This window comes from Nycticebus coucang, chromosome 22 (genome assembly GCF_027406575.1).
Source record: "Nycticebus coucang isolate mNycCou1 chromosome 22, mNycCou1.pri, whole genome shotgun sequence".
NCBI classification, from domain to species: Eukaryota; Metazoa; Chordata; class Mammalia; order Primates; family Lorisidae; genus Nycticebus; species Nycticebus coucang.
Genome location: NC_069801.1, coordinates 5,353,922 through 5,378,818, shown reverse-complemented (window position 1 = coordinate 5,378,818; position 24,897 = coordinate 5,353,922). Strand labels below are relative to the sequence as shown.

The window sequence follows — 24,897 nt, the reverse complement described above, 5'->3', positions numbered from 1 at the left end:
TTGTAAGATGCACCACAGCTGTAATCTCACCAATCACCCTCTCTCCGCCCACCTCCCCCTCCACCCCCCTCCCTGCCCCCTTCCCCCACTATTCTAAGATTATAACTGGGTTACAGCCTTCATGTGAAAGCCATAACTTAGTTTCATAGTAGGGCTGAGTACACTGGATACTTTTCCTTCCATTCTTGTCAAGCGATTCTCTTGCCTCAGCCTCCCAAGTAGCTGGGACTACAGGCGCCTGCCACAACGCCCGGCTATTTTTTGTTGTTGCGGTTGTCATTGTTGTTTGGCAGGCCCGGGCTAGATGCAAACCCACCAGCTCTGGTGTATGTGGCTGGTGCCTTAGCCGCTGAGCTACAGGCGCCGAGCCTTTACTGGTATTTTTAAATAGCACATTACAGTGAATGGGAGAAAACCCCAAACCTCTTGCAATCTTGCTTTCATGCCCCTCCTCCTCACTGCACATAGTGTGTGTTCAAGGCTCTTTTACTTCGGTAGCTACATGAAGAATTAAGAGCTGCCAGTGATGCTGATCGTGAATTTGGTTTCATAAAAGAGACAAAAGAAGAACGGTCAGTAATTTATTTGCTAAGTGCCCCGTTTATTGTACACGTAGGGCTCAAAAATGTGCCGGCACGTCTGCAGGCTGAGATCGCTGCAGCTGCTACCTGACAACGACATTTTACAAAAGCAGTAACGAGGTGGCTTCGCGTCACATTAACCTACCAGTTTTTGTCAAGAACACGATGAGAATGGATTACAAAACGGCCTACTTCTGTCATGATCTTTGCTCTAATCTTTAAGAACAAGCGGAGCCTTCACTTGATCCGCCACCTCCTTGCCGCTCAGTGCCTCCACGATGGCGAGCGCAAACTCAAAGCTGGTCCCGGGGCCGCGGCTGGTGAGGATCAGGCCGTCCTTCTCCACGCGACTCTCCGAGTAGTTGTAATGACCTGCCAGGTAAAGATGAGAAAGGTGACGTCCTGACCGGCTATGCCGCAACTATCATTTGGCACTTAATTCTCTGTTACAGCAGGTTATTGGTCTCCTGAAAGTAAAATTTTTTTGATTTTTTTTTAAGCAGCTCTGAAGATGGCACTCAGAAATGTTCAGTAGGCTCTCTAAGCTCTGCACCTTATAAAGATATTGAAGACACTGGGGACTTCAAAGGGCGCTGTGAATGAAACAAAGATGCCTGAGCTAAATGCAGCTGCTAAGACCTTAAGTGAGTGCTGAGGGAACGTCAGGGCGAATGCTCATTATTCGCATTTCTATTGCACAACCAATGTTCGAGCAAATTCTGTGCATGCTAGGCAAGGGGGCAGGTGCAGCAGAGGCGAAGGCAGAAACAACCTGTGCCCACAGCCTGTAAGCCTGCACCCCCGCTCTCGGCTGCCTCAAAAACAAACGTGAACGATCACAGCACCGCACCGTGGAGGTGGAGCGTGGGGAGACGTACGCCTCTCAGGGGCTCCTTGCCTCCTGCGTCCCCCTGGTCAGCTATTTCTTGACAAATACATAGGATGATACCAAAGCTGGGCTTCCTCACTGCACAGACTTCCCACGCCCCATCCCCACACCAGGCAGTCATCAGCCACCCCCTCTGCATGTGGAGCTGCACCTGACCCTGCCCCCACCTCGCTCCCCACACCTGTCCCATCTCTCTCCCACCTGCAGTTCTCCTTGCTGAACACAACAAGTTCCTTCCTGCCCTTGAGGAGCTCCAAGGGCTGCTCCCTCTGCCAGGAAAGCTCTGCCCAGCTCCCTGGCTCTAGGTTTCAACATCAACCCCAACCCCTCAGGGGGTATCTGGGACCCCCTCCCTAAATTAGCTCCCTCTGCGCACTCAGTCACAGCGCCCAATTTATTTCCTTCTCAGCACTGATGTGGTCTGTGAACAATTTGTTTCCTTATTTACTGTCTGCTCTTTAAAAGGGCTGGGCCTTTACTTGTCCCCATCTGGCTACCACACTGATAGCACAAGGGTGGTGCCCCTTCAGTACAAGGTCAATTAATGCCCACTCCTTGACCCGATCTCCCTCTTGGCTTTAAGGAAGGACCTCTGCATCGTTACAGTGGGGCTCCGGTTCTGCGCGGCTCCAATCCATGTACAACACCCAGAAAGGTAACTTCCCAGAGCGCAGGCACATTAGGTCTCCCCCCCAAGGAAAGAGCTCACCAACTCTCTTCAGCACCTAAAGGTGACTTTGAACCCCACTTCACAGAGCACGTAGCCCTCTGGGGTTTGGCCTTCAAGTTGAGACTGGACTAGGAGGGAGAGGAAAGCAACCCGCTGTCCAGGTAGGGGCTGGTGCTGGCCTGGCCTAGGCAGGTGACAGTGGCAGTCAAGAGGAAATGATGGTTTGAGATGGCTCTCAGTGACAAAAAATGCCCAAACTTAGTGCAGAACTAAGTGCAGGACCTGGGGAGGCTTCAAGTATGGCTTTCAGCGGTCTGTCCTGGGTGACTGGGGGATGGTTCACCACTTAGTGACCTGGGGATACACGACAGACTGTAGGAGAGGGGTCAGAGCAGACCAGATTCCTCTCTGAAGCCCTATGTCCTGATGTACCTGCCCCTACAGGCAGCGCTGGACATGCCGGCAGGCACCCAGCTCTGACCACCTCCCACCCAATCCCAGCCCAGCCTGGACCCCCACATCTGAGGAGGCCTCCAGCTCTGCACCCCTCCAATCTGTACCCCAGTGTGTGGCTTTATCGTGCTCTTTTTTCTGTTCCCAGCACCTGGCACTAAGCAGCTCAGGAAAAGCCTCACAATGAACACACAGGAACATTCATCTACTAACCTCCCATCAGGCAAAGAAGAGCTGTGGAAACCGCACAGTAAAGCTCGTTTCTTTTCAAAGTGGATTGATTTTCAATATCTATGGTAACTTGCCTTACTATCGCATTAAAAAATCAAGTCAGCCACTGAAATAACTGAGTACATTAACAAATTTCGTATTTATATTCCTATAGAGAAAAAGAGGGTCCCTAGTTTGAGGGGAAGAGATTTTCATAATCTAGGTTCAACTACTGATGGTTAAACCACACCAAGGCCATTTTAAATGCTAAACTAGAAAACCGGCTGGGCTAGGTCTCCCCGAGCTGCTGAGAGATGCTCTGTAAACTGTTCACTTAATAATACCTTCGTGGGTAAAATATAACAAGCAGGACTTAACTGGGTAAATACACTTAAAGGTTCTAAGGTTCTTTTCAAAATTTCAACCAGGAAAAAAGCTTACACTTGATCACTGCTTCCACCTAGTGGCAATGGGAAAGACAGACAATACTCGCCCCGTCAACGCTGGCAGGGTGCACGTTTGTGAACGGGGTCAACGGACACATCTTATGCCTCAAGTTCACAACAGCATAAGGCACTGAGGTTTCTTTTTTTTAATTTTAGGCAAAGACCCCCAAACCAGGGAGCCTCTCCAGAGAACAAGCACCTGTGTAGGCTCAAGACAGGACACAGGGGTCAGTGAATGAAGGCCAGACCCAGGCTGCTGTCTGTTCTGCAAGTCACAAGGCCACACTGATAGTTCATGGACTGTCTGTAGCTACCCTCGAGCTCCAACAGCCAAGCCAGAGGACCTGCAGGCTGGGGAAGCCAGACATGTTTGACAGTCAGCTGACCCCTGAGCACTGTAGTTCTGGGTTTGAATCTGTCAGACCTCCAGGAGCCTCACTTTTCTCTTCTGCAAAATGGGGATGATACTAACCTGACAATCACGCAGTACTAAATAGTGGCCCTACTGCTGGGTGTGGGCAGCCTTTTCCCCAGAGATCCAGAAACAGGATTTTTCTGGATCTGTCAGCTTCATCTGATGAGGACCCCGAGCCTGCCCAGAGAGGGGAGCTGGGAGCCACCCCCACGATGGCTGGCTGCAGAGAGACTGCCTGTCACAGCTCAGCTGTGATCAGGTATTCGAGCGCTTACTCAAACAACAGACTTAAGAGAATGGTAGTAAGACATTGCAGTTACAGTTTGTTTAATTTAAAAACCTCGGGCAGCGCCTGTGGCTCAAGGAGTAGGGCGCCGGTCCCATATGCAGGAGGTGGCGGGTTCAAACCCAGCCCCGGCCCAAAACCACAAAAAAAAAAAAAAAACACCTCCACATTTGGCTCGACGCCTGTGGCTCAAGCGGCTAAGGCACCAACCACATACACCTGAGCTAGCAAGTTTGAATCCAGTCTGGGCCTGCCAAACAATGATGGCTGCAACCAAAAATAGCTGGGCGTTGTGGTGGGTGCCTGTAGTCCCAACTACTTGGGAGGCGAAGGCAAGAGGATCACTTGAGCCCAAGAGTTTGAGGTTGCTGTGAGCTATGACAGCATAGCACTCTACCAAAGGTGACAAAGTGAGGCTATGTCTCAAAAAACCCAAAAAACAAAAAGAAAGTTTATTTAAAAAAATAGGCAATATTATTAAAAAATTATCACTTTACTTTAGTAGAGAGCTCCAGACATGTTCATAATGGCATGCAAGGACGTTCATTACGGCAAGATTTGTAAGGGCAAAAAGCAGAAACCAGCTGCTATGTCTACCCCGAGGAGAACAGTGAACGGCATCGGCAGACCCCACCCCTGGACTAGAGCACAGCCCTCAGAAAGAATGGGGCGAGTCTAGATCCGTGGGTACTGCAAGATAACACGCAATGTTAGTTAAAAAAGCAAGCTGAAGAACAAGGTTTAGTACATCTCATGAGTAAAAATATTAAAAAGACAGTGAGTACGTACACAGCTAGACACCAAACTCTCAAGAGAAATGACAGAGAAAGGAGGGACAGCTCATTTTACATCACCCCTCTTCTCTACTGTTTGCATTTTTACCATGAACAGAAGTTGCTTTTATAAAATAATAAAATTTAAATGTCTAGCTGATATTTACAAAAGAAACATGTCATGAAGAAAATAGGCCTTCCACTACGGCATTCTCTGACTGAAGAGAATAGTGTTAATTTTACTTTGGACCAGGGATAAAAGGGCACTTTCTAAAATTGCTGTCGAAGTTTAAAATTGACCCTCAGGCAGCTGGCGAAGTATTGAGTAAAGATACCAGTTAAACCAGCATTCCATAATCACTTTCTTTTTGAGACAGAGTCTCACTATGTCACCCTGGGTAGAGTGCTGTGTGGTCACAGCTCACAGCAACCTCCAACTCTTGGGCTCAAGTGATTCTCTTACCTCAGCCCCCACACAGCTGGGAGTACAAGCACCCGCCACAACTCCTGGCCATTTTGAGAGACGGGGTCTTTCTCTTGCTCAGGCTGGGCTCAAACCTTGGCCTCCTAGAATGCTAGGATTATAGGCGTGAGCCACCATTCATCTATGACAAGGAATCCGGCTGGTCTTTGGTGTGGACCATGCAGCCCTGTTATGGTATACACAGCGGCTGGCACACACCCCCTGTCGAGCCCAAGGTCTGAACCGCTGCAAACACCTTGAAGGTGAGCAAGGCCCCACTGCACCTCGGCCCCTACTCTCTACACCCTGGATTATACTCATGAGGACACAATGCTAATTTATGAGACGGCCTTTTTGTACATTAAAATACAAGCATATACTTACTTCCGTTCATCATTTTATCTTTAGCAAGTGGATGTGTTGTAACTTTACTTCCAAAACCTATTTCATGAGCCAACAGAGCAGTAGGACCTAAAAGTAAGATCAATAAAAAGGTCTAAGTACAGATACAGAAAAAATCCATGTCTTAAAAATTGCAATAGCAAAAGTATTCTTCAAAATCAAGAGGTTCTTACCTAAAGTATAGTTATGTTTCTCAAACACTTCTTAGTATAAGAGGTAAAATATGTTTATAACAAACCATTTGCTTAAATACTTCAATAACCATTTAATCAAAAAGATGTACCTGGATACCAGCAGAGCTTACACAGCCAAACAAAATGTGCTTATGTCCCTCCAGCCCCCACCACCGCCCCAGCACAGGGACTGAATGTACCAGGAGTCCAAAGGAGGGACAGACCACCTTGAGGCAGGACTAACTTCTTACCTCACTCTTAGCAAAGGGAAAGATTTAGTTACATATTAAAGGCAAGTGATACTCTCTGAACTTCTGGGCTTTATTGCTATTTTATTTTTCTACTTAAAAATGAAAAGTGGAAAATTAACACTCATTCATCATCAAATATACCAGGTGGCAGGATAATTAAAATGAACAGCAGGCCGGGCACGGTGGCTCAGCCTGTAATCCCAGCACTTGGGAGGCCGAAGCAGGTGGATTGTCTGAGCTCACGAGTTCCAGACGAACCTGAGCAAGAGCAAGACCCTGTCTCTAAAAAATACCTGGGCATTGTGGCAGGTGCCTGTAATCGCAGATACTTCGGAAGCTGAGATAAGAGGATCACTTGAGCCCAAGAGTTTGAGGTTGCTGTGAGCTAAAGACGCCACGGCACTCTACCTAGGGTGACCAAGTGAGACTCTGTCTCAAAAAAATAAAAATAAATAAAATGAACGGCACATTGTTCCCTCCCCGAAGGACAGACCTGTAACATGCCTAAAAGTCTGAGATACAAAGATACCAGTATCACTTTATTAAAACTACTTAAGGAAGGAATCACACACAAACTCAATTTGTGATACTATGCCTTGCTTTGAAAATAATGCATGTAATAACTTGAGCTTTTTAACCAAATTTATCCACTGAAAATGATCAGCTTCAGTGGTAATCACAAGCATATTTTGTATGTAGGGGTCCCTGAATAAGGTTTAAAATCAAAAAGAATAGCGGAGCCTGTGGCTCAGTGGGTAAGGCACCAGCTACATACATGGAGGCTGGTGGGTTTGAACCCGGCCCAGGCCAGCTAAAACAACAATGACAACTGCAGCAAAAAAACAGCCAGGCATTGTGGCAGGTGCCTTGAATCCCAGCTACTTGGGAGGCTGAGGCAAGAGAATCACTTGAGGCCAAGAGTTGGAGGTTGCTGTGATGCCACGGCACTGTACTCAGGGTGACAGATTGAGACTCTATCTCAAAAAATAACAAAAAACAAAAAAGAAAAACCAAAAAGACTTCATATGTTTAATTGTTACCTTACCTTAAAACTTTTTTTTTTTTTTTGTTTTTTTTTTTTTTTTGGCCGGGGCTGGGCTTGAACACGCCACCTCCGGCATATGGGACCGGCGCCCTACACGTTGAGCCACAGGCGCCGCCCACCTTAAAACTTTTTACAGAGTAATTATTCTACCTTTTTTCCTCTAAGCCACACAATAAAAAATTACTTCTTAGGTCTCATGTCATACCTAGAAAAATGTATTGGAGCTGCGTCTTGGCGGTGCCCGTAGCTCAGTGGGTAGGGCACCAGCCATATACACGGAGGCTGGCGGGTTCGAACCCAGCCTGGGCCTGCTAAACAATGACAACTGCAACCAAAAAATAGGGCGTTGTGGCGGGCGCCTGTAGTCCCAGCTACTCAGGAGGCTGAGGCAAGAGAATCACTTAAGCCAGTGGTTCTCAACCTTCCTAATGCCACAGGACCCTTTAATACAGTTCCTCATGTTGTGGTGACTCCCAACCATTATTTTGCTGAAAATAATTTTATGGTTGGGGGTCACCACAACATGAGGAACTGTATTAAAGGGTCGAGGCATTAAGAAGGTTGAGAACCACTGGCTCAAGCCCAAGAGTTTGAGGTTGCTGTGAGCTATGACACCATAACACTTTACGGAGGGCGACATAGTGAGACTCAGTCCTAACAACAACAACAAAAATGCATCTGACCTTCTAAATGCTTAGGGTCCTGTGGGTGGCCAAGACCTATAGTGCAGCCTGTATACTTTCAGCTTCAGCAAACCTAAAGACTTAGTCTTACTGATTTTTCTTTTTTTTCTTTTTTTTTTTTTGAGACAGAGCCTCAAGCTGTTGTCCTGGGTAGAGTGCTGTGGCATCACAGCTCACAGCAACCTCCAACTCCTGGTCTCAAGAGATTCTCCTGCCTCTACCTCCCAAGTAGCTGGGACTACAGGCACCCGCCACAATGCCCGGCAATTTTTTGGTTGCAGCCGTCATTGTTGTTTGGCAGGCCCGGGTTGGATTTGAACCCGCCAGCTCAGGTGTATGTGGCTGGTGCCTCAGCCACTTGAGCCACAGGCACTGAGCCAAGTCTTACTGATTTTTCATTTTTCAACAAAATTCTAAGAAAAAGTAGTTAAACAAGGTGTGTACTATGTACCCCACGGGCTATTCAAGACTGTAGGTGTTACAAATATTTAAGAACACAAAAATACCTAGTTATGGCCGGATGCAGTAATCCTAGCACTCTGAGGGAGCACTGCTTGGGCTCAGGAGTTAAGAGATCAGCCTGAGCAAGAGTGAGACCCCATCTCTTAAAACAAAAGACAACTAGCCAGGCATGGTGGTGGGCGCCTGTAGTCCAGCTGCTCAGGAAGGTGAGGTGAGGCCTCTGGGATTGAGGCCAAGAGTTTGAGGATACTGTGAGCTACGACGCCATGGAACTCTACCCAGGGTGACGAGTGACTCTCGAGAGGGGAAAAATAAAAGAAAGAAAGAAAAACTAGCTGGGCAGCCACCTACAGTCCCAACTACTCAGGAGGCTGAAGTAAGAGGACCTCTTGAGCCCAGGAGTGTGAGGCTGCTGTGAGCTGTGATGACAGCACTACACTCTATCCAGGACAACAGAGGGAGACTGGGTCTCAAACCTCTCCCCGCAAAACCCAAACATCTAATTACATAAGCTTTCTGCCTAGTATCACGTGTCAGCTTCAGCCCAAGTTCTGAATCACAGCTCTTAAATCAAAAGCGTCAATACTCGTCTCTCCCCGTTACTTGTTATTCTACATGTAAGACAACAGCTACAAATAGCAGCAAATTGAAAAAGTCTGTAAAAACAAAATAATTTTGTCTTTCTTTTCTTTTCTTTAAATTGAGACAGACTCTCACTTTGTCACCCTTGGTAGAATGCTGTGGCATCACAGCTCACAGCAACCTCAAACTCTTGGGCTCAAGTGATGGTCTTGCCTCACTTTCCCAAGTAGCTGGGACTATAATAGGCCCCCACCACAATGTCTGGCTATGTTTTGTTTCGTTTAGCAGGCCCAGGCCAGGTTCAAACCCACCAGCCCGAGCATGTGGCCGGTGCCCTAACCACTGAGCTATGGGCACCCAGCCAAAACTGTCTTTCTTATTTAAGATTTTAATGAAAAATTCCTACATTATATATATAGAAACAGAGTCTCACTTTGTCACCATTGGCAGAGTGCTGTGACATCGTAGCTCACGGCAACCTCCAACACTTGGGCTCAAGTGATCCTCCTGTGTCAACCTCCCAAGTAGCTGGGACTACAGGCACCCACCACAATGCCCGGCTATTTTAGAGACAGCGTCACGCTCTAGCTCAGGCTGGTCTTCAACTCATGAGCTTAGGCGATCCCGCTCACCTAGGCCTCCTGGAGTGGTGGGATTATAGGCATGAGCCAACCTCATCCAGCCTTCCTACGTTTTTTTTTGTGACAGAGCCTCAAGCTGTCACCCTGTGTAGAGTGCTGTGACATCACAGCTCACAGCAACCTCCCAACTCCTGGGCTCAAGCGATTCTCCTGCCTCAGCCTCCCAAGTAGCTGGGACTACAGGTACCCACCACAATGCCCAGCTGTATTTTGGTTGCAGCCATCATTGTTGTTTGGCAGGCCAGGGCTGGATTCAAACCTGCCAGCTCAGGTGTATGTGACTGGCACCTTAGCCGCTTGAGCCACAGGTAAAATAAACTTCAATTGATGATTGTCAAGCGAAGAAAGTGATTTTAGAGGGAGTTAGAATTTTCAAGCTGCTCCTTTCAAGGTGATAAGCTTGCTGCCTACAATAATGTTAATTTACATTACAACTGGATGTAGGAATTTACCGATGTCTTACTCATCATGGCAAGCTCATATTACTGCTTTCTGGGGCTTAAGAACCCATCTTGGAAGATTACACAAGAGACATTTAATACTCCCATTACTTGAAATTCTGATGGATGAAAATGCTGCTGAGTCTGCACCGCAGTGGAAGTGTGGGTAAAGTTGACCAGATCCCCTTCTGCAGTGAAGAAGCCAACAGCGCCACCTTGTGGTGACTCACAAGAAGAACACGCTGGTGAATCCCCCTGCCCTGGGGGGTGTCCAGCCCTTGTTCCCAGACCCGCCTCTCACCTGACACCCCACCCTTCACCTCTAGCTTCCACCGCTCCCCCACGACAAATAACTCACATTTAATCTCAAGATAGTCTCCCTTCTAATTTCTGTCTTGCTCATTTACTCAATATTAAAGGCTAAGCTAATACTCTTTCGGTTCAGAAGTTTCCAATTCCTAACTGCAACACTTTAGAAAAACAAATTGTTTTGTTTGCTGATTTGAAAAATCTGAATCTCTTTCATCAATTATTCCTCTGTTCCATGCCCATCACACACCTGAGTTACAGTAATGTACTCAGCTCATTATCACACTGGTTCCCACTTTGTGTAGTGCAGGAAGGCGGTGCAGGGTAGCCCCTAGAACCACACTGTCAGCGTTTCCTACTGCTGCCATGCTGTGAGGTCCACGCTTCTGAGCATGACAGTCAGGCCTGCCTGAGCACCAAATAGTGAGCCAGACACAGCTACTCCTGTGGACTGACTTTCAGCACAGTCCTGAGGGAACAAATCCAGCCCAAACCCTTACTTTCTTCCTTAGGTCAAAGCGCCTAAAAAAGAGGCCACTTTCACAGAAGCACATTAGTCAAAGAAAACCAAACCAACAGGATCTATATGACCTATGACCTTCTTCCCAAAGAGGACTGCAGCACCCCAACTCTTGTGAGCCCAAGGTCAGGGCCAGCCAGGGGGGTTGACCTCTGTGGTCCTTCCCAGCCCCTAATGCTGCAGTTCTAAAATTCTAAAACACTTAGGGCTTTAGATACCTTTAGCTTTTATGTGGGTCACACCTATCAATATCTGCCATTTTACAAATTAAAACTGTGAGTTTTTAAAAAATAAATTCACCCTGATAAACTGAAAGTCTTTAATAAAGCACAAGAACGGCGTCTTCATACTCGAATGTCATCCTTGCGAGAGGGACAAGGAGGAGGGCAGTGAGGTCTTAGTCGATCTGCTCTGACCTCAGCGGCCACAGGGAGGGCTCTGCAAACACAGCTCTGCTGCAGGGCCTCCGGATCTCCGGCCCCAATTTCTTTTAAAAAGTCCTTTGTGCTGAACAAAACAACATGTACTTTTATCAAACCATCCATCTATTCATTCACTCTTCTGCCCAGCACTTACTAAAGACCTATAACAAGGAAAGCATGGGCAAAAATTACACTATAGAAAAATGCAAGATGGCAAAATATCATCTGATGTTAAAGCAACAAGAATGGATTTTACAATGTTGCCAGAAAATGAAATGTTCCTAAGTTACAAAGATCTGGGGACATTTGAGAAGTACAAATGGGCAGGGCGTGGTGGCTGACACCTGCAATCCCAGCACTCTGGGAGGCCAAGGTGGGTGGACTGCTTGAGCTCACAAGTTCAAGACCAGCCTGAGTAAAGCGAGATCCCATCTCTGCTAAAAATAGAAAAATTGAGGGAAGAGGATCACTTGAGCCCAAGAGTTGGAGGTTGCTGTGAGCTATGATGATGCCATGGCATTCTACCTAGGGTGACAGCTTGAGACTTTGTCTCAATAAATAAAATTTAAAAAAAGAAGCACAAATGGCCTTATTCTAAATTACATGGCAGATATAGTGTCCAAGATCATTCAACACAGCATCAGAAAATGCCCAGGAAACTGGTGGAAAGCACCTCGAGGCTCCCGAGACTGCAGGGCAGGCACGGGGCAGAGCTGCTGTTTACATCTGACAGATTCTTGCTGACTAGGTGCTGGCAAAAAGACCTTCTGGCCCAGAGATTTGCTGTAACAAGCTGTTCACTGAATTCCAGAGGGCCTTACTTTCCTCTGAGGTCAACCAAACACTGAAAACTAAGTTTCACAGAATGTAGATCAAAGGCACCGAGGCAGAAAATGGAACAATTGTACTCATTTCTAAAATGACACCAACTTCATGCCACCCAAACTAAACACATCAAAACGGATGCCCTTCACACTGTGTGAAGGGGAAGAACTACGTGGAGTAAACTTAGAAGGCAAGGCTCAACCATCCCCCGGCAGCGCCTTGTAACAGAGGTGCTCCTGCGCTCACCTGCACAGATGGCGGCGATGAGGCCCTTCCTCTTCTCTTGCTCCTTCAGTATCTCTTTCACAGCAGCAGACTAGTCAAAGAAAACCAAAATATATCAAGTTACCAGTAAACCACAAACCAATCTCTTCACCTGGAAACTTCGGTAGAAACTGATCTTAGCTTAAACCACAACCTCTTTGATCTATTTTCCAACAATATTTCTAATCACTAATGTACATTCATAATGTCTGTATTCTTACACCCAAGCAAAGCATTTATTATGAGGAAGGTATTGCTCCGTAATTAAAAGATAAGAAGAAAAAAGCAATTTTCTGTGGGCACATTCGATCCCGGCCATTTCATACTCCAGGGAGAAAGAAACAGAACGGAGGGAAGGTGGTGCCTGGGGTGATCTCAGCCGGCAGAGGGACAGACAGACTAGCGGGAAACCACCCTGGACCTCAACCGGAGTCCCCCTGCTCCTGGGTGTCTCTACCCGCCCTGCCCCTCCCCCTCCTGTTTCTCAGGGGCCGACTCTGACTCCCCCTGCTCCTGGGTGTCTCTACCCGCCCTGCCTCTCCCCCTCTCCTGTTTCTCAGGGGCCGACTCTGACTCCCCCTGCTCCTGGGTGTCTCTACCCGCCCTGCCTCTCCCCCTCTCCTGTTTCTCAGGGGCCGACTCTGACTCCCCCTGCTCCTGGGTGTCTCTACCCGCCCTGCCTCTCCCCCTCTCCTGTTTCTCAGGGGCCGACTCTGACTCCCCCTGCTCCTGGGTGTCTCTACCCGCCCTGCCTCTCCCCCTCTCCTGTTTCTCAGGGGCCGACTCTGACTCCCCCTGCTCCTGGGTGTCTCTACCCGCCCTGCCTCTCCCCCTCTCCTGTTTCTCAGGGGCCGACTCTGACTCCCCCTGCTCCTGGGTGTCTCTACCCGCCCTGCCTCTCCCCCTCTCCTGTTTCTCAGGGGCCGACTCTGACTCCCCCTGCTCCTGGGTGTCTCTACCCGCCCTGCCTCTCCCCCTCTCCTGTTTCTCAGGGGCCGACTCTGACTCCCCCTGCTCCTGGGTGTCTCTACCCGCCCTGCCTCTCCCCCTCTCCTGTTTCTCAGGGGCCGACTCTGACTCCCCCTGCTCCTGGGTGTCTCTACCCGCCCTGCCTCTCCCCCTCTCCTGTTTCTCAGGGGCCGACTCTGACTCCCCCTGCTCCTGGGTGTCTCTACCCGCCCTGCCCCTCCCCCTCTCCTGTTTCTCAGGGGCCGACTCTGACTCCCCCTGCTCCTGGGTGTCTCTACCCGCCCTGCCTCTCCCCCTCTCCTGTTTCTCAGGGGCCGACTCTGACTCCCCCTGCTCCTGGGTGTCTCTACCCGCCCTGCCTCTCCCCCTCTCCTGTTTCTCAGGGGCCGACTCTGACTCCCCCTGCTCCTGGGTGTCTCTACCCGCCCTGCCTCTCCCCCTCTCCTGTTTCTCAGGGGCCGACTCTGACTCCCCCTGCTCCTGGGTGTCTCTACCCGCCCTGCCCCTCCCCCTCTCCTGTTTCTCAGGGGCCGACTCTGACTCCCCCTGCTCCTGGGTGTCTCTACCCGCCCTGCCTCTCCCCCTCTCCTGTTTCTCAGGGGCCGACTCTGACTCCCCCTGCTCCTGGGTGTCTCTACCCGCCCTGCCTCTCCCCCTCTCCTGTTTCTCAGGGGCCGACTCTGACTCCCCCTGCTCCTGGGTGTCTCTACCCGCCCTGCCTCTCCCCCTCTCCTGTTTCTCAGGGGCCGACTCTGACTCCCCCTGCTCCTGGGTGTCTCTACCCGCCCTGCCTCTCCCCCTCTCCTGTTTCTCAGGGGCCGACTCTGACTCCCCCTGCTCCTGGGTGTCTCTACCCGCCCTGCCTCTCCCCCTCTCCTGTTTCTCAGGGGCCGACTCTGACTCCCCCTGTTCCTGGGTGTCTCTACCCGCCCTGCCTCTCCCCCTCTCCTGTTTCTCAGGGGCCGACTCTGACTCCCCCTGCTCCTGGGTGTCTCTACCCGCCCTGCCTCTCCCCCTCTCCTGTTTCTCAGGGGCCGACTCTGACTCCCCCTGCTCCTGGGTGTCTCTACCCGCCCTGCCTCTCCCCCTCTCCTGTTTCTCAGGGGCCGACTCTGACTCCCCCTGCTCCTGGGTGTCTCTACCCGCCCTGCCCCTCCCCCTCCTGTTTCTCAGGGGCCGACTCCTGGCACAAAGCAGCCAGGGCACTGCTGAGGCATCTGTTATCCCAGCTGGCAGCTCTCGACCCTGACCGCTGAGTGGACAGCCAGTCTCTTTACCTTCCTATGCCTAACCCTTCCCAAAGCACAAAACCAGAGCATTCTTCTGCTGCAGGGGAAACAAACTAGTCGTCTTCCTTGGCACTATAGCCACTAAATCTGCTTGTAAATAATCGGGTCACCAATTCAGCTGATTTCCGTAGTAAATCAAAAAACAAATTTTTTTAGTGAAGGCTAGAACACCATTTTGTTAATTTTAGTTGTTTCTGTGGTATTTGTAGCCTCCTCCCTGACGTATCTGAAAAACAGCAAAATCAACAGAACACAAGAAGAGGCTGAAATACTGTTCCTAGAGCCCCCCCAGCTTCACCGGGGTGTGTGAGTACAGTCTTTACCTCAGATAAATTCTGTGCGCCCAGATTCCCTCCTGGTAGGACTACCACGTCATATGGTCCCTGTAACAGTTCAAAAAAATTTTTTTAAAAAGGACTTTTCAAATATATAATAAGACAGTGCAATAATATTTTCCCATTTTAAATGTGGGACACAAACAAAATACAGGGGATAATCTAAATATCTGCAACAGAAGAAGTTAAAGTGTATCCGTAGATGGGATTTTGTTGTAACTAGCCAAAAAATCCAGAAAAATCGGGATACAGTAACATGGAAGGGTGCCCATGTTGCAGAATAGCAGATTGGAATAATCTTATTCCTGTAAAAAGCTGTATATAATCTATGTGTGTGTGAGTAGATTATATATGCATGTATGTGAACATTACAAGCAGCCCCCACGTGTTGGTGTATGCAGGTGGGTCTGTATGAACATCACACGCACACCCCACGTGTTGGTGTAAGCAGGTGGGTCTGTATGAACATCACACGCACACCCCACGTGTTGGTGTAAGCAGGTGGGTCTGTATGAACATCACACGCAGCCCCCACGTGTTGGTGTATGCAGGTGGGTCTGTATGAACATCACATGCACACCCCACGTGTTGGTGTATGCAGGTGGGTCTGTATGAACATCACATGCACACCCCACGTGTTGGTGTAAGCAGGTGGGTCTGTATGAACATCACATGCACACCCCACGTGTTGGTGTAAGCAGGTGGGTCTGTATGAACATCACATGCACACCCCACGTGTTGGTGTATACAGGTGGGTTTGTATGAACATCACATGCACACCCCAGTGTTGGTGTATGCAGGTGGGTCTGTATGAACATCACATGCACACCCCACGTGTTGGTGTATGCAGGTGGGTCTGTATGAACATCACATGCACATCCCACGTGTTGGTGTAAGCAGGTGGGTCTGTATGAACATCACATGCACACCCCACGTGTTGGTGTATGCAGGTGGGTCTGTATGAACATCACATGCACACCCCACGTGTTGGTGTAAGCAGGTGGGTCTGTATGAACATCACATGCACACCCCACGTGTTGGTGTAAGCAGGTGGGTCTGTATGAACATCACATGCACACCCCACGTGTTGGTGTATGCAGGTGGGTCTGTATGAACATCACATGCACACCCCACGTGTTGGTGTAAGCAGGTGGGTCTGTATGAACATCACATGCACACCCCACGTGTTGGTGTATGCAGGTGGGTCTGTATGAACATCACATGCACACCCCACGTGTTGGTGTAAGCAGGTGGGTCTGTATGAACATCACATGCACACCCCACGTGTTGGTGTATGCAGGTGGGTCTGTATGAACATCACATGCACACCCCACGTGTTGGTGTATGCAGGTGGGTCTGTATGAACATCACATGCACACCCCACGTGTTGGTGTATGCAGGTGGGTCTGTATGAACATCACATGCACACCCCACGTGTTGGTGTATGCAGGTGGGTCTGTATGAACATTACAAGCACACCCCTCGTGTTGGTGTAAGCAGGTGGGTCTGTATGAACATTACATGCACACCCCTCGTGTTGGTGTAAGCAGGTGGGTCTGTATGAACATTACAGGCACACCCTACGTGTTGGTGTATGCAGGTGGGTCTGTATGAACATTACATGCACACCCCACGTGTTGGTGTAAGCAGGTGGGTCTGTATGAACATTACAGGCACACCCCACGTGTTGGTGTAAGCAGGTGGGTCTGTATGAACATTACATGCACACCCCACGTGTTGGTGTAAGCAGGTGGGTCTGTATGAACATTACATGCACACCCCTCGTGTTGGTGTAAGCAGGTGGGTCTGTATGAACATTACATGCACACCCCTCGTGTTGGTGTAAGCAGGTGGGTCTGTATGAACATTACATGCACACCCCACGTGTTGGTGTATGCAGGTGGGTCTGTATGAACATTACATGCACACCCCACGTGTTGGTGTATGCAGGTGGGTCTGTATGAACATCACATGCACACCCTATGTATACACAAAGGAGATACTCCAGCTGCTAATGGGAGTAGGATGGGCTGGGGTAAAGATGCAGAGGGAGAGTGAGAAGAGACACTTAGCACTGTGACTTTCTTTCTGTGTGTATATATCTGTACTGTAAGAATCATTCCTCAGTAAGAACATCCCTAACAATTTAAAAAAATAGGCTCTGTACCTGTAGCTCAGCGGCTAGGGTGCCGGGCACATACACCAGAGCTGGTGGGTTTGAATCCAGTCTGGGCCTGCCAAACAACAATGACAACTACAACCAAAAAATAGCCTGACATTGTGGCAGGCACCTGTAGTCCCAGCTGCTTGGGAGGCTGAGGCAAGAGAATCGCTTAAGCCCAAGAGTTTGAGTTTGCTGTGAGCTGTGATGTCACAGCACTCTACCGAGGGTGACAAAGTGAGTCTCTGTCTCAAAAAAAAAAAAAAAAAATTAAAAGTTTTAAGTAAAATGTACAGAAAAAATACTTAACTTAATGAAAAAGTGGGACAAGCCGTATTTTAGAATCCCTAACACCAAAGGATTCTAGAAATGTACTTGTAATTAATTTCAAACTTGCTGAAATTATAAAATTATAAAATGCAAATTGGTGGGGTTTTTGCTTTTTAAACAATGTCTCACTTTGTTGTCCAGACTACAGCGCAATGGCATTATCATCCCTTACAATAACCTCAAACTCCCCACTCAAGCAAGCAATCCTGTGCCAGCCGCCCAGGTAGCTGGGACTACAGACATGCATACCAGGCCTAATTTTGTTATTTTTTTGTAGAGATGGGGGACTCAATTTGGTGTTCATGCTGTCTCAAAATCTTGGCCTCAACCAAACCTCCAGCCCTCGCCTCCCACAGTGCTAGGATTATAGGCATGAGTCACAATGCCCAGCCTAGAATTACTTTTTAAGACCATAAACATCCTGTTATTTTAAAAGCAAGGAAAACTCAAAACTAAAAGAAAATTTATAAAGTATAAAATTTCTCTCACTTAAAAAATACATACAAAAGGTACCCCCTGTCTCAAAAAACTACAAATAGAACCATCACATGATTCAGCAATCCCACTACTAGGGGGATTCCCAAGGACAGGAAATCGGTATACTGAGGAGACACCCACCCACTGTAATCACAGCAGCACCATTCCCAACAGTCAAGGCAGGAAATTAACCCAGGTGTCTGACAACAGATGAAAGACCAAGAAAATGTGGTGAACACAATGGAATACTATTCAGCCATAAAAAATGAAACCCTATCATTTGCGGCAATGGAAGTGGAGGGCACGTCAAGTGAAATAAGCCAGGCACAGAGATACAAATATCACATGTTCTCACACATGTGGAAGCTAAAAAGAGCTGATCTCATAGAAGTAGGAAGTAGGATAGAGGATGCTGGAATCTGGAAAGAGCAGAAGAAGGGTGGGCTAGGGAAAGTTTTGCTAAAGCATACAAAACATAGTAACAGCTAGACAGTAGGCCTAAGTTCCAGTGTTCTCTACCACCATGGGACAATTAATACACATTTTCAAAGAGGAGGAGGCTACTGAATGCTCCTAATACAAAGCAATGATAGACGTCTGAGATGGTGGGTATGCTAATCACCGATCTAATCACCACAGGTGCACGTGTCAAAACATCACTATGCACCCAATGAATATGTACAAGTATTATGTGCCCATTAAAAATAAAATAAACCACTGTTCTCAAATACACAGACACCATAGGACAAAAAAAGAACAGAGAAAAACCAGTATTCAAATTCTGCACGATCTGGCAATGAAACGTCTGAATCGGTTATAAAGGAATAAACTTTTTCCTGTGCTCTAGAGGACAGCTCAACCTGGAACCACGCTCCAGGTTCCTCAGTGGAGGACAGCGAGCTGTGCACAGGTGTCCCTTCTGCTTCCTCTCCGGTAGTGACTTTGCTGCCAAAGGGTGCAGCCCATGCTCCCGCCACGCTGGCCAGTCCCCAGAACCTGTCAAAGGTGTTCAGAAGGGTCTGTGGGTAGGAATGTTTCTGAGGAAATGGATCCTGACAGATTTTCCCAAAATTCTCCATCACACTTACAAGTAAGAACCGTGATTCTAAAGATACTGAAAAAATGGTAACAAAAAATAATGATAAAGAAAAAAATAACAAAAGTGAAAAAGCGACACAAGTAGGATTCTTTTTTCTTTTTTTTTTTAAGTAATTTTTAATAGATTGATGTATTTTAATGTTTTTTTGTATGTGTGTGTGTTTGTGTGGTTTTTGGCCGGGGCTGGGCTTGAACCTGCCACCTCCGGCATATGGGACCGGTGCCCCACCCCTTTGAGCCACAGCCACTGCCCGTAAGTAGGATTCTTACTCCTCCCTTAATCCAGCCACTAAACAAATATGGGTTGTACCAAGTGAAACACGTCGCACGGCTACATCTGACACTGTAGGGAGAAGAGCAAAGTGGCTTTAAGAAAAGAAATACACAGTGTGGCAGCTGATTCTCTAATACCAGGTAGAAGTGTATATAATAGGAGGCAAGGATGCGGTGTAAACCAGAATACTGAGGCGAGAACAAGGCGCCCCATCCAGCCACCCACCCGTCCATCCTCCCCCAGACTGAGCACCTTGTGGTATCAAGCAATAGTCAAGCTCTGTGGATACAGAGCAGAATGTAAAGTCCTCCTCTTCACGGTGGTGTTTAGAGGGGAAAGCACCCAAGCAAATTATGTTCTTTCCTGGGGGGGGGGAGCGGGGGGACAGAGTCTCACTATGTCACCCTAGGTAGAGGGCTCAAACTCTTGTTCAAGTGATACTCTTGCCTCAGCCTCCCAAACAGCTGGGACGACAGGCCTCCGACACAACACCTGGCTATTTTTATTGTTGTTGTTGTTGTAGTTGTCATTGTTTAGCAGGCCTGGGCCAGGTTCGAACCCACCAGCCCCGATATATATGTGGCTGGCACCCTAACCACTGAGCTACAAGCGCTGAGCCCAAAAGGATGCTCTTAAAGTAAGTCTGAGCCAGGCACAGTGGCTCACATCTGGAATCCCAGCACTCCAGGAGGCCCAGGCAGGAGGATGACGCTTGAGCTCAGGAGTCTGAGACCAGCCTGGGTAACAGGGAGACACCCATCTCTACCAAAAATAGAAAAATTAGCCAGCTATTGTGATGGGCATCCATAGTCCCAGCTACTTACTTGGAGGCTGAGGCAGGAGGATGGCTTGTTTGAGGTTGCTGTGAGTTAGGCTGAGGCCATGGCACTCTAGCCCAGGTGACAGAGTGCGACTCTGTCTCAAAAAAGAAAAATAAAAAGAAGTAAAGTAAGTCTGTATCAACAAATGTCAAAAGGCATTTCAAGAAATAAAGAAGACACTTTTGGCTCAATGAGCACCACCATGGCAGTCGGCAAGAACAAGCGCCTTATGGAAGGGGGCAAAAGGGAGTCAAGAAGAAAGCGGTTGATTCATTTTCTAAGGCAGAGTGGTCTGATGTGAAGGCACCTGCAATGTTCAATAAGAAATGTTGGGAAAACACTAGTCACCAGGACTCAAGGAACTAAAATTGCATCTGATGGCCTCAAAGGTCGTGTGTTTGAAGTGAGTCTTGCAGATCTGCAGAACGATGAAGCTGCATTTAGAAAATTCAAGCTCAGCTTGAGGCTCTGTCTCAAAAAAAAAAAAAGAAGCTAAGGTCAGAGGATCGCTGAGGCCAAGAGTTTGAGCCAGCTTGGGCAACACAATGAGACCCCAGCTCTAAAACAGAAATAACAATTAAAAAAAAAAACTTACTTAGAAAATTCAAGCTGATTACTGAATATGTTCAGGGCAAAAACTGCCTAACTTCCATGGCATGGATCTTACCCATGACAAAACGTGTTCTATCGTTAAAAAATGGCAGACTATGGGTGGTGCCTGTGGCTCAGAGAGTGGGGTGCCAGCCCCATACACCGAGGGTGGCGAGTTCGAACCCAGCCCTGTCCAAACTGTAACAAAAAAATAAATAAATAAATAAATAAACTTAATTAAAAAATGGCAGACTATGAGTGAAGCTCATATTGATGTTAAGACTACAGATGGTTATCTGCTTTGTCTGCTCTGTGTTGGTTTTACTAAAAAACGCAACAATCAGATATGAAAGACCTCTTACGCTCAGCACCAACAGGTTCGCCAAACCCGGAAGAAAATGATGGAAATCATGACCAGAGAGGCGCAGACCAATGACTTGAAACAAGTTGTCAATAAACTGATTCCAGATAGCATTGGAAAAGACATAGAAAAGGCATGCCAATCTATCTATCCTCTCCATGAGTAAAAATGCTGAAGAAACCCAAGTTTGAATTGGGAAAACTCATGGAGCTTCAAGGTGAAGGTCGTAGTTCTGGAAAAGCTACTGGGGATGAGACAGTGCTAAAGTTGAATGAGCTGATGGATATGAACCACCAGTCTAAGAATCTGTCTAAAATTCAGGCTTTTAATAATAACAAATAAAGAATCCTATTTGTGATTAAAAAAAAAAGAAAGAAAGAAAGAAGACACATGAAAGAATAATTATATGTATAAAAAACCAACCTCTTTTTTTGCATCTTCAAGACTGGCATCAGGACAGATGAGAACATCACGGCTACACTGTACTGGGTCTTTTCCAGCCAGGCTGGCTATGGTGACCTTAATCTGAGAGAAAGACGTCAACCATCATGATACTTAAGAACACTGACACGTAAATTTAGGGTAACATTTTCACAGCTGCCCTGTGTTTTAAAGTAACTTGACCAGAAACAGTGCAACTAAAACCATGCTGAATTTAAGCAGAATATAGTTAGCGACTAGGTCAGTCTGGTTTGCCTGGGACATCCCTAATTTATAACTGCTGTACTGGCCCTTGTGGGGTTAGAATGCCCTTTCTCCCCAAATGTTTTGGTTTGGGTGGTAAGTTACATGATCATCCTATTAATAACCCATCTTACAGGGTTACTGCTGCCATTTAAACACCATGGTATAAAAGTCAAAATACTACCTTATCTTGAAATTATTTTTAAAAGTTAACAATACCAAGAGCTGGTACTGGAAAAATGAGAATTTTCCTACATGGCTGGTGGGACTACAAATTAGCAACTTGGCAAAACCTAGTAATGCTGACTATCGGCTGTCCTTAAGTCTAGCAATTCCACTCTCAGGTATATAAGCCTGGAAAAACCTCCACACATTAGCATGAGGAAACCTACACAAGAATATTTACTACAGTATTGTAATACCATAATTAGAAGAATGGATAGATTAAGGCATATTGATACAGTGCAGTGCTGAGTAGCAATTTTAAATGAATAAACCGGATCAACATGTATTTTCATTTTCGACAACCTGTTAAGCCCAGGGTTAACAGACTCTGGGGCCAGACTGCCTGGGGCTGAGTTCTGGGCTTTTGTACTTACTAAATCTGCAGTGTGGGCACATTACTTAGTGTCTGGGTGCCTCAATATCTAACTCATGGGGTTGTTTTAAGTGCTCAGATTGACGCCTGGCACACAGTAAGTGCTAAATGTAAAGTAAATGTGCAGGAGAACCACAGTCTAATGCCAGGGATACCTATGTATCAATGTAAGGATGGTAGTTACCTGTAGAGAAGGAGGAATGGGATGGGGACATTTACAAAGGGGGCTTCAAATATATTTAAAACATTTGCTCTTAAAGAAATACGGCAAGATGTTACGTATTAAATGCGGACAGTGGATAAACAGGTACTTATTGTTACATAACCTCTGAATTTCTGTGTATGTTTGGAGTATTTCAAAGAACATCATTTTATCAAAAGAACTTTCAAAAATCCAAAACTTTTCAAAATGGGGAAGACAAAAAGCAATGGAGGAGGACTTACCCCGGCTCGTCTCATGACATCTACAGGGATGACAGTCTCCATTTCCTCTGCTCCTTTAGCCAGGATGACTAGGGCTCTTTTGGATGCCATTTTTATGTTATATTTCTTAAAGACTTGAAATAAACGTTTTCAAAAATCCTTCGCCACAACCCTGGAACACCCCAAAATTTGTAAGTTTAGGAACAATTTCAAGCAGAGTACCTCTGAGAGAAAAGGTTCTGATAGACACACACAACTCACTATGAAAAAAAGCTATTTAGATTAAACTCTAGTGTCAACTGCTCTGTTTCTGAGATGCAAACACAGCTAGTTCACAGGGGTTAGTATTGTTTAGGTTTTCTTCTACCACATTTTCTTAAAATCCAGTTTCTAGTAATGTCATAAGTGAAGTCTTCTAAAACATAAGTGGGTCTTGCATTTCACACAGTGGGTGAAGACAGCATTTTTTGAAGCACAATTTCAGAGAAATGAAATGAATTTTATAGGCACATATTTAAATACAGTTTTGGGGAATTAGACTGTTAAAAGAGTTTTGGAGGGGATTTTTTTTTTTTAGTTCTAATAACTGTACCAAAACTGGGGGGTGGGAAGGGTTGTGTTAAGTATGTGAACAGTTTTATGATAAAGATGGAAATCCCCATTGAAGTCAACCCAACTAGACTGCATTGGCACACAAAGTTCTCTCATTGTAAACGATGGCTGGTAAACGACACTCCGGATATTTTTTAGCCTACTTTCCAGTAAAGTTCGCTGTCCGTGCAAAGCAGATAATAATAGAGCGATTTCAACACACACAGGGTGGACTAGTTCCAAGCTAGAGGAAAGCTACGCTGACGGCCACAAATCACAGAATCTGCTTATCCTAGAACGCCGCGGGATCAGCAAACGCACGGGCGCCCTGCAAGGTCGGCCCCGCAACCGGGCTGGGTGCAGTGGACACGGTCCAGCCGGCGGCCCAGAGCCCCCAGCCGCCCACAGCTCTGCGCTCCCCGCGGGCCCTGACCTGCACCGCGCGTCTCTTCCCACAGACGCAGAACCACTGCCCTCCGCGTACCGCTCTCCCGACTCACACCGCGAGGGGACGCACGCACGCACGTCCTGCCGGCCCCTCCGCCGCGCACTGCGCAGACTCGCGCTGCTTTGCGCACGCGCATCACAACCGGCCGAACCCACTGCGGACTACGTCAGGGAAGCGCCCCCCGCCTGCGAATGGTACAGTCCGGCTTGCTCCTGGCGGCCGCTGGGTTTAACACGCGCCCTGCCGCATCGGCTGTTGCCTGTTTGAGCTGTGCGTGTTTACGAGCGAGGTTCCCTCCTGCACATTTTCTTCTGTGCACGTCCGTCAACCTTTGCAATGTTCCTCATTTCCCGAACGCCTTCCCGTTTTTGCTCCCTGTTAGGACTTTCTTCCAGGTCCCGGGCCACTCTGTTGGGTATTTATTCGTGCACGGTGATTTCACGGTTATTAGTTTCTCTCTCAACGTTGCTTTTTTTTTTTGCATATCGAGTCTTACTATGTCAGTCTCAGTAGAGTACTGTGACGTCACAGCTCACAGCAACCTCCAACTCTTGGGCTCAAGCGATCCTCTTGCCTCAACCTCCCGAGTAGCTGGAGCTACAGGCGCCCGGCACAACGCCCTCCTATTTTTAAGAGACGAGGTCTCGCTCTGGCTCAGGCTTGTCTTCAACTCAGGAGCTCAGATGATCCACCCGCCTCGATCTCCCAGAGTGCTGGGACTATAGGCGGGAAACGCTGCGCCCGGCCTCTACCTTGCTTTTTAAAGGTCTTCCTGCTGCACCCCCTGGATGAGAGCAATGCTGAACACATAAGCCCAATAAAGTGGTTGCTTAAGTTGATTTACACCATAATTTCAAATTTTTAAAAAGTATGTTAAGGCTCGGCGCCTGTAGCTCAGTGCTTAGGGCGCTCCCCATATACACGGGGGCTGGCCAGCTAAACAACACAACTGCACCAAAAAGAATAGCAGGGCGTTGTGGCCGGCGCCTGTGGTCCCAGCTACTCGGGAGGCTGAGGCAAGAGAATCGCGTAAGCCCAAAGTCTGAGGCTGCTGTGAGCTGTTGACACTACAGCACTCTACTGAGGGTGACTTAGTGAGACTCTGTCTCAAAAAAAAAAAAAAAAAATCTATTGAATAATAATTTTACCAGTTTCAAAAATCAGAAAAAGGGGTACATACTCCTTTCTAGTTCCATCCCCCACCCTCCAGGTGAGGATGTTACTGCTTTCTTGTGTTTCAAG

General features: G+C 47.5%; 1 protein-coding gene across 2 annotated transcripts; it reads right to left on the bottom strand.

The window, feature by feature from the left end:
* Window positions 1–568: 568 nt before the first annotated feature.
* PARK7 (Parkinsonism associated deglycase) lies at window positions 569–23,775 on the bottom strand. 2 transcript variants are annotated; one of them, XM_053577386.1, is made up of 7 exons: window positions 23,692–23,775; window positions 22,638–22,788; window positions 21,335–21,436; window positions 14,787–14,846; window positions 12,188–12,257; window positions 5,571–5,657; window positions 569–953 (listed from the first exon to the last, which is right to left on the bottom strand). In XM_053577386.1, exons 2-7 carry the CDS (start codon window positions 22,725–22,727, stop codon window positions 793–795), a joined length of 570 nt encoding a protein of 189 aa, XP_053433361.1. In that variant the 5' UTR covers window positions 22,728–22,788; window positions 23,692–23,775; the 3' UTR covers window positions 569–792. The 2 variants fall into 2 exon arrangements, with proteins under 2 accessions (XP_053433361.1, XP_053433360.1); XM_053577385.1 differs by having other exon boundaries at window positions 23,641–23,766.
* Window positions 23,776–24,897: the final 1,122 nt, after the last annotated feature.

Coding starts and splice junctions, on each gene's coding strand:
- PARK7 (XM_053577386.1), bottom strand. CDS start 22,727: ATGGCATCCAAAAGAGCCCTAGTCATCCTGGCTAAAGGAGCAGAGGAA. Junction 21,437..22,637: donor ATGTCATGAGACGAGCCGGG/GTAAGTCCTCCT, acceptor TCTTTCTCTCAG/ATTAAGGTCACCATAGCCAG. Junction 14,847..21,334: donor TTGAAGATGCAAAAAAAGAG/GTTGGTTTTTTA, acceptor GAACTGTTACAG/GGACCATATGACGTGGTAGT.